We start from the raw sequence: 12,500 nt of genomic DNA on the forward strand, positions 1-12,500 counted from the left end.
GGCGTCACTGCGTTCGGACAAATCCATATACGCTACACCACATCTGCCAAGCAGATGCCTGACCAGCAGCGTAACCCAACGCGCTTAGTCAGGCCTTGAGAGAGAAAAAAAAGAAGATAATACATGAAAAGAGAACTACTACTACTAATAATAATATGTATAAGGCGCAAAATATTGATGAAATCAACTATAAGCGTACAAAATAAAATAAAATAAATAAATAAATATATAAATAAATAACTAGCTAAATAACTAACTAAATAATAATAATGTAATAAAAAAAATAAAGTAAAAGAAAATAAATAAATAAATTAATTGATTAATTAATAAATAATAATAATAATAATAATAATAATAAAATAATAATGAGGAGAAGCAGCAAAGTGGAAAAAGCACTCACCATTTTCTTCTTCTTCTTCTTCTTCTTCTTCTCGACCTTCAAAGAAACAAACAAGCACACACATAAAAAAATTCCTCCTCAGCGCGTTAGAAGATGGGTCAGATAGAAATAGCTTCTTCTTCTTCTTCTTCTTTGTTCGTGGGCTGCAACTCTCCACGTTCACTCGTATGTACACGAATGGGCTTTTACGTGTATGACCGTGTTTACCTGGTCATGTAGGCAGCCATACTCCGTTTTCGGGGGCGGGGGATAGAAATAGCGATAGGTAAATAAAAAAAAAGAGGGTGGAGATTTCTTTTTTTTATAATTTTTTTTTTCTTTTTCTTGTTTTAGGTTGGGGGGGACTCAGGGGTGATTATTTTGTGTGTACAAAAAAAAGGAAAAGGATGGTAACTGCGTGCTGGAACAGGTATAGCGCTTGCAAATAATGCAGCTCAGATTATGCACTCGCGTACGTAGCGATAACAGGTTGATAGACAGACTTGGAGGATTAGAGGAGGATCCCAGAGAGATATATAGATAGAGAGAGAGAGAGAGACAGACAGACAGACAGACAGAGATCACCGCACTGAAATCACCCCACCCCCATCCCACCCCCACACCTTCCCCCCTTTCCTCCAGAAAAGTAGTTTTCACATTCATCGTATAGGTAGGCGATACGTAGTCCTTAGCAAAAAAAAAAAAAATAAAAATAATAAAAAAAAAGAAAAGGATGCAGTATTGTTCATAGTCATCATAGCGTCGCACACATACAGTCTGTTATTGTCCCTAGTTCCCAGAAATAAAAAAAAAACCCCGTAGGATTACCCACAGAAAATGTACGAATAAGACCTGCCATTAACGTGGGGTTGTCAGTATCCACCTCTGCTTTCTCGGCTGAACATCAGCATGTGTGTCAAATGATGTAGTCCAGTCATTAGCAGAAAAAAAACATCATTTCTGACATTTCCTGTTCGATTTCTCGAAAACCTGCATATTTGTTTGCTGAGATTGTGTTTTGTTGTTGTTGTTGAGAGAGAGAGAGAGAGAGAGAGAGAGAGAGAGAGAGAGACAGAGAGACAGAGAGACAGAGAGACAGAGAGAGAGAGAGGGAGGGTTGGGAGATGACGAAGAGGAAAATTAATCGACACGTCTTGTGTGTGTGTGTGTGTGTGTGTGTGTGTGTGTGTGTGTGTGTGTGTGTGTGTGAGAGAGAGAGAGAGAGAAATTTAATCTACTGTCAATCCTCATTAAAGTGCTATCAGACATGGGCACTATTCACAACATTAACAACTATCTGGCAAAAAGAATAACTTTCCTACTGTAAAACATATAGTTGAAAAAAGCTATTACGGCATTCTACTTGAACTCTATGACAAAGATTTGGAAAAAAAAAAAAAAAAAACTGTGAAAAGTCTATGATTTCTTACCCCCCCCCCCCCCCCCCCTTCCTCCCTCCAAAAAAACGAAAAAAACAAACAAAAAACCCAAAACAAAACAAAAACAACAACCAAAAAACAAAACAAAAACAAAAAAACAACAACAAAACAACAACAAAAAAAAAAAAAACAAAAAAAACAACGCAAAACGAAATGTTGCAACAACAACCCAATTGAACTATCTAACGATAGTTTAAAAAGTCAATGCATTTGTCATCAGCATACTGGACAAGTACAATGTTTTTTGATAGTTTTCTTGGTAGGTCGAACATTTAAATACTAAATAATAAAGGAGCAATAACACACCCTTGGGGGGATACCCATTTGTATCTGCCTTGCAGAAGAATAAGTATTGCCTGTTTTGTTCGAATTTGCCTGTTGTTCAGGAAATCTTTGATCGATTCAAATACATGGCCCGACAAGCCAATAATTTTAATCTTACAAAGCAATCTTGAGTGCCATACTTGATCATACACCTTAGTCACATAAAAAATAGCTAATATGCACTTTTTTTCTTGAAATTGATGCTTGACTTGAGTGGTTAATTTGACCAACATTTTATGTACAGTTGTGGATCTAGCCTAACAAAACCCTGCTTGATTCACAGGAATAACATCTTTTTTTTCATAATTGTAGATAAGCCTATTTAAAACGATTTTTCTAATAGTCTACAAACATCAGAAATTAAAGATATAGGTCTATAACTGTTGCTTGTCAATGTCATTGATTTTGAATATACTTCTTTTGGCCGCCGAAAATCCGTAGGAATGTCCCATCCTTTTTAAGCTGCACTTCTTCTTCTTCTTCTTCTGCGTTCACTCGTATGCACACGAGTGGGCTTTTACGTGTATGACCGTTTTTACCCCGCCATGTAGGCAGCCATACTCACTCCTGGGGCTGTATTCAAAAGACCATCAGTGCCTGCAGGTAATCTGCCTGAGGCAAGGCAAACTGCCCGAGGGTTAGCAATATCCGATATTCAGTAACACAAAAACCGTACCTGCGGTTCTAGAAACCCGAAGGCAATTTACCCTTACTATCTGCCAAGGGTGACTGCCCGCAAAGCAGAGGTAAATATGGCGAATCCTTTCCTTGTGTTGAAAGGGAAAACGGGCATTTTGCGGAGAGACCCTGTCTTGAGTATGGTCTCTGATAGTTCGATTTTATCCTTTGTTCGCTTGGCAGTCAAAAATGACATATTGAGAATGGCAGATGCCATTACATTCCTTATGAATTACGTATGTAGTTGTGAGGTGAGTGCATTTGCAGACGATAAATTATGGAATGCCCGAAGTATGCAGATCATCGAAATTCGTTCTTTCCAGGAAATATTTGAAACCGAACTCTGTCATTTCATTTAACTTTTGCCATTAGCTGAAAAGCAGGGAGGACAATGTGTCAGAATACGAAAGTGGCTCCTAGATTTGACAAGTTGCTGACTCTAATCGATGCTTTGCCATTGAAGCTTTTTTTTTTTTTTTTTTTTGGTCACACTATGGCACAGTACGAAGTTAAAGGGCATGCTCAGAAGGGAATACCCGAGATTTTTATTTGTAGACCACGACTTAGCCGCCTGAGTGCACTTTGTGTGTCTAGAATATGAAGATAACTTAGCCGTCAAGGTAAACTGTAACCGGGGGTCCCTGCCCTGTCAAGGGTAACTTGCCTTCGGGCAAAATGTTTTTGTCTTGAATACGGTCTCAGGGTGTAGAATCATGGAGAACAACAGCTGGAAGTTCTTCGTTCTTCTCTTTTGACGTAAGTGAAGTTGGTCTTTTCTCTTCAATGACGTCATTTGTTCTTTGAGAACCCCTGGCCTGTGTACTTTTGGAGGGTTTTTTTTTATGTTTGCCCTGCTGTTGTATTAACCGGCTGTGGTTTGTTAGGGTGAGTCCGTCCGGCTACTTGCGCATAGGCTGAATTGCACACTTGGTCTGTCTGGGTGTTGGCTTTGTCATCCTTTCGGTAGGTCGCATTTGCTTTTTCATATATATTTTGTTCCATTGACGCGATGAGCTGACTTAAGGTCAAATGATGGGAAAAAAACACCAACTCAGACATCACAACACAATAATACTGATAATAGGATTTATATCGGACATATTTTGGCACACATTCCGTTCATGCAACACGTAACTAATAGAAAGCCACACGCTATGTGGAAGGTACGAAGCTGAAGACTGGAAAGCTCACATATATCCTGACAACACGCACATGCACTGTCACCCCCTTGTCATACTCCCCACCCCCCCTTACCCCCACCCCCTCCTTTCCCCTTCGCCCAGGAATCAGTGCGGGTAGGAGGAGTGGGTGTGGGGGAGACACACACACACACACACACACACACACACAGAAAGAGAGAGAGAGAGAGAGAGAGAGAGAGAGAGAGAGAAGGTGAATGCAGACCAAATGTTCAGAGTGCAGATATCTGACTGTACCAATCCAATGTCCAAACTTTGATCTTAAGACCAACTGAAGATCGATGTGGTCAGCAGACATACAATGATACACTGTCCAGATCACGTTATTCCTTGAACTGAAACCTTTGTATGACAGTCAGGTCAGTCGTTCCGACTATGACCATCACAACAGCAATGTCCGACCAATACCATCAGGACAGCAGAGGATGCAACTGCTGTCCAGACTAGCTGGACAAGAATTTGATTTCAGTGGAGAGTGTCTTGCCCAGGTTACCTATCTATTCTGTCGGCCAACAGGGCTTTAGGACAATCAGCGTTGGGATGAACTGCCAAAGCCACCTAGCCCCCAAGGCTGCGGCACTAAGAGCTAGTAAAATCTTGCCTCCTAGTATGAGAGTTACAGTCTTTACAAAAGACTAAGTTGTAAACGAAATCTCACTGCTGTGGAGAAATTATTGATCACACAGCTGTCACTTTGCTGTGGGCCCAACTTTTCTAAGATGATGTCAGTCTCTGAACTAAGCCCAGTGTTGAGCCACGTCCTGAAGACATTTCCCTGTGGGTGAAGAACGTGCTGGCACTTAATGGATTTCTGACACAAACACGTGTTTTGCTGCCCCAGGTTTCTGCAAGTCTCACTCACACCATACTTATTCCTGCATGGGTTCATGTTTACAGGCTTCCCTACTAACACGTAGAAAAGTGGAGGGTGGGGGATAAGAGAGAGGGGAGGGTTGTGAAATCTGAGCTTGAAAAAAAAGGCAATGGCAAACACACCCAGTTCCGTAGTTACGTCGGTTTCTTAATTGTTGACATTTGAATTAGCCGAAAGAAATTTTCTGCTTTACATTAAGTGTTTCATGGAGCAGACAGTAAAGCATTATTGACATGAACTAACACAGCCGGCATTGCTTTCTCTGCAGATAAAAAGTGTACTGCATGCTCAAGGTCAAGACGTCATGGAGACAACCACCGCCGCCGCCACCACCACTACCACCACTTCCAACCAGGCCTGACGATACTCACAGCCACAGCCTCCCTCTGAACGCGCGCGGCTCCACCATGGGCGGGCAGCACTCAAGCTGCACACACCCCAAAACCAAGTGCTACCACGCTGGAAGCCCCAAGACACAGGTGGTGAGAGTTGCGCCCCCTGACCTGACCTCCAAGCAGAAGGCGCTGTTGAGAACGGCATGGGATCAGCTGGAGAGGGACATCGCAAACGTCGGCATCATTACGTTCCTGGGGTGAGTTCGTAGGCCCGTTCTTGTCGTGTTTTTTGTTGTGTTTTATAACACGGCAGTGCGCCAGGTGCGTGCCGCACACAGGACCTTCATTTATAGTCTCATTCGAATGACTAGATGCTAGACTGGAGAAAGGGCGAGACCGGATTCGAACCCAGACTATCAGGGACACTGTATTGGCAGATCATCGTCTGAACCGTTCTGCCAGCAAAAAGTGTTGTACTCTGGCAAAGTAAACGAAACCCACTCTGACGTACGTGCATTTCAAGTCAAACTGTGGAAGAGAGTTCAGTTTCAGTTTCAGTAGCTCAAGGAGGCGTCACTGCGTTCGGACATATCCATATACGCTACACCACATCTGCCAAGCAGATGCCTGACCAGCAGCGTAACCCAACGCGCTTAGTCAGGCCTTGAGGAAAAAAAAAAAAAAGAAAAAAAGGTGAATAAATAATAGATAAGAAAGACCCATATGACTGCCAGTTTTCACTTTCTTTTTGGAAAAGATTACAAGGTATCATCATTGAAAATTGCCAAAATTGTGCTGACATAAACTTGAATATTGATCTTATACTATTTGGAAGTGAAGAAAACAGCAGACTGGTGATGTATTAGATCTTATCTTACTACTAGGAAAATTCTTTATATATTGATGCAAAATAAACAAATTTAGACCAAATACCCAAACGTTTTTGACAGAATCAAAGATTAGATACAGAATTGAAACACATGCACACCCACTGAACATGCAAAATCACGAATTTGTTGTAAAATGACTCCCATACATGAACTTAATAGAATAATGAATCATGTCAAAACAGTTTCACAATGCCTTAGTTAAAAGAAAATGATCTTCTGTTTACACTATGTTATCTTCTTCTGTTATTTACTCATTTGATATTATTTTTACATTAACTTTGCCTTTTTCGTGCTTTGTCTTGCAGTGATGTCAGCTTGCATCTCGAGTGTATTATTACCTATTTAGATAACGAAAACGTGCAGTACAGACATCCATATAAAGATAATTCCTGTTTGTTCATATAAAGAAAGTGTCCTTAGTTTTGTCCTTGTATCATATTTGACCTTCCTCATTTTTTATCATTCTGTTTTTGTCTTTCAAATACTGTCGTTGTTGTGCTTTTTCTTGTCTCCCTCTGTCGTTCGTGCAGTTTATGATGATGAGGAAGGAGTGCAGAATATGCACTATGCAAATCCGATGCCCTTCTTCTGCATATGTCTTATCTCTTATTACCCTTCCTTTTCTTATTTGTGCATTAATTTGATGTGATGCATTTATCCGTATTGTTTAGTATTAAGTGTTATGCATTGTAAAAAAAAAAAAAAAAAAAAAGCGATAAGAAAGTACGCAAAACAGCAGAAGAAAGATTAAGACGGAAACAATGCACATAAAACCAGGAGGACAGAAACGCCACGCAAACACAAGAGTCTACAACCCACGTCTAATCCGACGTCTCCATTTTTTTCTTCTCCTCTCCACTCTCCCCGGACACCCCCACCCCACCCCACCCCCGCCCCACACCGGCACACACACACACACGCTCTCTCCTCCTCTGAGACTGGTATATTATTATATGGGATTGGGATGACGTTAATGCTGCACATCTAAACGAACAGTAGAGTGCGGGTGGTTTCTTCTGTCTATGGTCATCGTCCTCAGGGTGATTAATTACCAACAGTGGACACACACACACACACACACACACACACACACACACACACAGAGGCATGGATGGATGGATGAATAAATGGATGACAGGTTTATTCATTCATTAATTTATAGGCCATTGTCCCTCATGAAAGCGTGTCAGAAAAATAAACATTTGAAAGAGAGAGAGAGAGAGAGAGAGAGAGAGAGAGAGAGAGAGAGAGAGATGAATAAATGGATGACAGGTTTATTCATTAATTAATTTATAGGCTATTGTCTCTTATGAAAGCGTGTCAAGAAAATAAACATTTCAAAGAGAGAGACAGAGACAGAGAAACAGAGAGAGAGAGAGAGAGAGAAAACTTTATTACTCAAGGATGAAGAATTTAGGCATAGTCTTGTCTTCCAATCTGTCCTTGTGACAACAAAAGCAATAACGATAAGACACAACAATAATGATAATGGTAAATACTACTACTACTACTGCTACTACTGACCACCACCACCCCTACTACAAATGATAATAATGATAATCAACGCACCATCATCATCATTATATAAAAGAAATGATAATAAAGGGAACAGTCACACACTCACATCCACCCACACACCCACATACATATGCACACTCCTCCCCAAACACACACACCCCTTATGCACATACATATATGCACACATACACACACGCATGCATATGTCTACATGTACATACAAATATGTATACATATGCGTACATAAATGTAATTAGGTATCAAATCATATTGTACTACAATACGAATCATATTGTAGTACATTAGCAGATATAGAAAAAAGAAAAAAAATCCACATTGAAAGGCATGAATTAAAGGGGTTATCAAGACTGTCAAATTAATCACCACACAGAATACAGGAAAGAGGCATAACTAAAATGAGAAATAGATAAAGTAAACAGAGAAACCTAGTTATATCACTGTACATATACAATACTGATGACAGTTCTGATACTGATGTTGCAGGCAATAACATCCAATCAATGGCGTGCATGTAATACATGAAAATCACAAAAGGGTAGAAAATAAAATGAAACACTTTAGGAATAGACAACGCACACATTTCTCAAAAAGGTGTTTTTAGGCTGGTTATATTTGTCTTTGGGGCCAATTGTTTGTGGGGCAGAAGTTTTCGTACCCTTGATTTGAAGGACGATAATAAATCGCACATCTTGATGAACGTAGAAAGAGAGTTCCAAACAGATGGTCCAAAAAATGCAAAGCTAGATTTGTACAAGTCAAGGCGCACACGAGGCAGAATGTAATTATTTGAATCGTAACGTTATGTTGCCCTTTGAACAAATTTATTGAGGTGCGGTGGTGACATGTGGTTGTGTACTTTGAACATGATGACCATTCTATTGCAGTCGAATTGCTTGTACAGAGGTAATATTTCCAGTTTTTTTAATTTCTCATCGGTTGATAGTGAGTGGTCGGGTATGCAATGAGTTAATGTTGTTTTTTTTTAGCTTGTTGTGACTGGCGTTTCTCCAGACTGTAGATGCATAATTGATATGAGAAAGACAATGTGCCCCGAAGAATGATTTTTGGGTTGGAACATCGACACAATATCTAAGTTTATTGAGTAAGAACAGATTGCGAGCTAACTGTTTGCAGACATGGTCAATATGAGCTTGCCAGTTTAGTTCTTTATCAATTATTACCCCAAGAACGCGGTGCTCACAAACGTGTTGAACTGAGTTCTTGTTTATCTAAAGTTTTAGAGTAAGAGGCTTACGTTGGTGTTTTTGTCTGGATGTCATTGCCATACTTTTTGTCTTATGTAGGTTAAGTTCCATGTGATTCTGGTAACACCAGTCTGAGATGTCATTTATTCCCTGTTGTAGCGATGATTGTACAAGATCGATGTTAGCGTCACTACAGTGAAGAGAACTGTCATCGGCAAACAGACCGCAGATGACGTTGCAAGGTGATATGTGCATCGGCAAGTCATTTATATAGATGCAAAAGAGTAGAGGTCCAAGAACAGAGCCTTGCGGTACACCACAATCTACATGACCTTCAGAAGAATGCGTGCCGTTTAAGTAAACACGCTGTGTTCTGTTTTCCAGGTAAGACCGGAAGAATGAGACAGCTGACTGGTTTTGAGTTTACTATTTTAATTTGTTTATCAATATTTCGTGATCCACAAGATCAAGGGCATTCTTTAAATCGAAGAAAACTGTTCCAGTGATCTTGTTATGATTGACTGCTGATAACCACGTGTCACAAAGTCGGGTTAAGGCTGTGTGACAAGAATGATAACGGCGAAAGCCGGAATGAAGGGGACGAAATAGGTTGCATTGCTCCATATGTTTCATAAGGTGTTTGTGGACGTGCTTTTCGAGAGGCTTGGAAACAACGGATAGTAGGGATATTGGTCTGAAATGTTGAGATCTGTAATATCTTTTGACTTTGACAGTGGGTTTACTTTTGCTGTTTTTAGCGCAGCGGGAAGGTTGTTCTGTTCAATGCACAGATCATAACTATACATAAGGGAGTCTACTATGTAGGGCAAAGCAAGTTTAAGAACAGATGCATTTGAATTGTCTGGACCCATTGCCTTTTTATTCTTTAGATTTCAGATTAAGGATCCAGCTTCATGAAGAGCAAGTGGGGGGAAATGAATGATTCAGCAGATTTAAGACGTTCTTGAAAAAAATGTTTGCAACGTCGTGGGGGAAAGGGGGGCGGGGGAGGGGGAGCGAGGGGGGGTATATAACATTCTGAAGGAAGGTAGATTGTAGATGTCTGTGTTGACTGAGCTGTTTTTAGAAAATGGTCATTGAGTGAATCCGTTGTCCACATAATTGCGACAGCATTTGTCTTCTTTTTAGTCTGATCGGTAATTTCATTAACAGCACACCATAGTGTTCATGTGTCTCTGTTGTTGATAAGGTTCTTAAAATGATCTGACTTTGCTTGTTTAACTAAGTCACCCACTTTATTTCTTTGCTTTCTGTATTCGGTCTCCATCCCAGCAGCTTTTAAAACATCTCTGCCATAGCTATGATGAGATCTTGCGTCAACCAGTTCGGAAGTGTTTTGTGTTTTACTCTCCTCGTCCGAAGAGGAGCATGTCTGTCAACGACTGCAAGAAAGGTTTCGGACTATACTGTTAATGCTTGAATGGGATCTGCAGTCATGAATACTTTATGGATTGGTGCCAAGCTCAAATCGAGAAAAAATGCAGCGGAATTGAATTTTTTTAAATAGCGGTATTGGATCGTTGTGTGGCCCTTGCTTTGTTTCCGAGGAAGTTTACAAGACCATGTACAGATAACCGGACAATGGTCACTGATGCTTTTGTTGGACACTGTTATATTGTGCACCAGATATTTGTTATTTGTGTAAATATGGTCGAGTAGTGTGGATGACGTCTTCGTGATTCTGGTTGCACTGTGAATGAGTTGATGCAAACCAAAGAGATTAGTAGTTAGGTCCCATGCGGGTGGTGGTTTAAACAGTTCAATGTTGAAATCTCCTAGCAGAATGACATTTTGTTTATGTTTATAAACATTGTCCGTCATTTCTACAAAGTCATCATACCAAGGGAATCTAGCTGAGGGATTTCTATACAGAAATCCTTCGAGGAAAGGGGTAGACTTAGATGGTTTGACCTGTAACCACATACATTCCGCATTGTTGGTTTCTAGGTCATGTCGTCTTTTTGTAAACTGGGAAATGCTTTGATGAATGTATATCCCTAATGCTGTTTCACCATCACGTCGAAGAAAATCATAGTAAGGTGTGGATAAGGCCTCGTTGCTGAACCGGAAATCAAGACGTGTTTCACTGAGCCCGAGCAGGAGGAGATTCATTCAGGAGCATACAGACATCGTGAAGCTTATTGTACAAATGATAAACATTTAGGTGTTCAAGCCGTAATCCTTTCTCATTAGTAGACCAGTCAGACTGTTGCACATTAGTAACCATAGTGTAGACTGATAGTAAGGAGTATTTGGCAAAACAATATAGCTGTGGGGAATATGCATAAAGGGAAAAAGTAAGATAATCACAAAAAAAATGAACGTAAATCGAGCAAATATTTGTTTTCGGCCGTTGCTTGGGCAGGGCTGTGCTGGCAAACACCACAGGATAGCGTCCACCAGTCAGACACAATCCTGTATCTAGCAAACGGCAATCAAGCAAGCAGATAGAAAACTTCAACAACAAGAACAACAACAAAAACCGTGGCACAGCACAGTCAGAGAACCGTGGCACAGCACATTTTAGGGAACCGCGGCACAGCAGCACAGTCAGAGAACCGCGGCACAGCGAACAGTCAGAGAACCGCTGCAATGCACAGTCAGAGAACCGCGGCACAGCGCACAGTCAAAGAACCGCTGACAATGCACAGTCAGAGAACCGCGGCACAGCGCACAGTTAAAGAACCGCGGCACAACACAGTCAGAGAACCGCGGCACAGCGCACAGTTAAAGAACCGCAGCACAGCGCACAGTTAAAGAACCGCGGCACAGCACAGTCAGAGAACCGCGGCACAGCGCACAGTCAGAGAACCGCGGTAATGCACAGTCAGAGAACCGCGGCACAGCGCACAGTTAAAGAACCGCGGCACAACACAGTCAGAGAACCGCGGCACAGCGCACAGTTAAAGAACCGCGGTAATGCACAGTCAGAGAACCGCGGCACAGCGCACAGTTAAAGAACCGCGGCACAGCGCACAGTCAGAGAACCGCGGCACAGCGCACAGTCAGAGAACCGCGGCACAGCGCACAGTTAAAGAACCGCGGTAATGCACAGTTAGAGAACCGCGGCACAGCGCACAGTTAAAGAACCGCGGCACAGCGCACAGTCAGAGAACCGCGACACAGCGCACAGTCAGAGAACCGCGACACAGCGCACAGTTAAAGAACCGCGGTAATGCACAGTCAGAGAACCGCGGCACAGCACAGTCAGAGAATATATATATATATATATATATATATATATATATATATATATATATATATATATATATATATATATATATATATATATATATATCAGGAAAATAAAAATCACAACAAAAAATAATGTTATACTAAAGTCAAGAAAAAAATACACATTTAAGAAAAGGAAAAAGGAATTTTAAAAATCACTTGATTTTAAAGTACACAATTTCTCGAGAGTCTAGTCTGTTTATGGTACAGTAGCACCATATATCCTGCAGACGGGAGAGTGGCCAACCACCTGGACACAATCATTGGTCATCACAATCCCCAAGAAGGGCAATCTACAACAGTGTAAAAACTACCGCACTATCAGCCTAATCAGCCACCCCCAGCAAGGTCATGCTAAAGGTCCTTCTCAACCGACTGAAGCC

At 41.1% G+C, this 12,500-nt stretch overlaps 1 protein-coding gene across 1 annotated transcript in view; it reads left to right on the forward strand.

Annotated features, from left to right (window-relative positions):
- LOC143287423 (uncharacterized) overlaps positions 1 to 12,500 on the forward strand; it is a 122,553-nt gene that overhangs the window by 81,320 nt on the left and 28,733 nt on the right. Inside the window, exon 2 of the mRNA XM_076595410.1 lies at positions 5,162 to 5,485. Coding sequence (XP_076451525.1) covers positions 5,178 to 5,485 — 308 coding nt within the window. The 5' untranslated portion in view covers positions 5,162 to 5,177. The remainder of the gene's footprint in view (positions 1 to 5,161; positions 5,486 to 12,500) is intronic.

This window comes from Babylonia areolata, chromosome 11 (genome assembly GCF_041734735.1).
Source record: "Babylonia areolata isolate BAREFJ2019XMU chromosome 11, ASM4173473v1, whole genome shotgun sequence".
Lineage (NCBI taxonomy): Eukaryota > Metazoa > Mollusca > Gastropoda > Neogastropoda > Buccinidae > Babylonia > Babylonia areolata.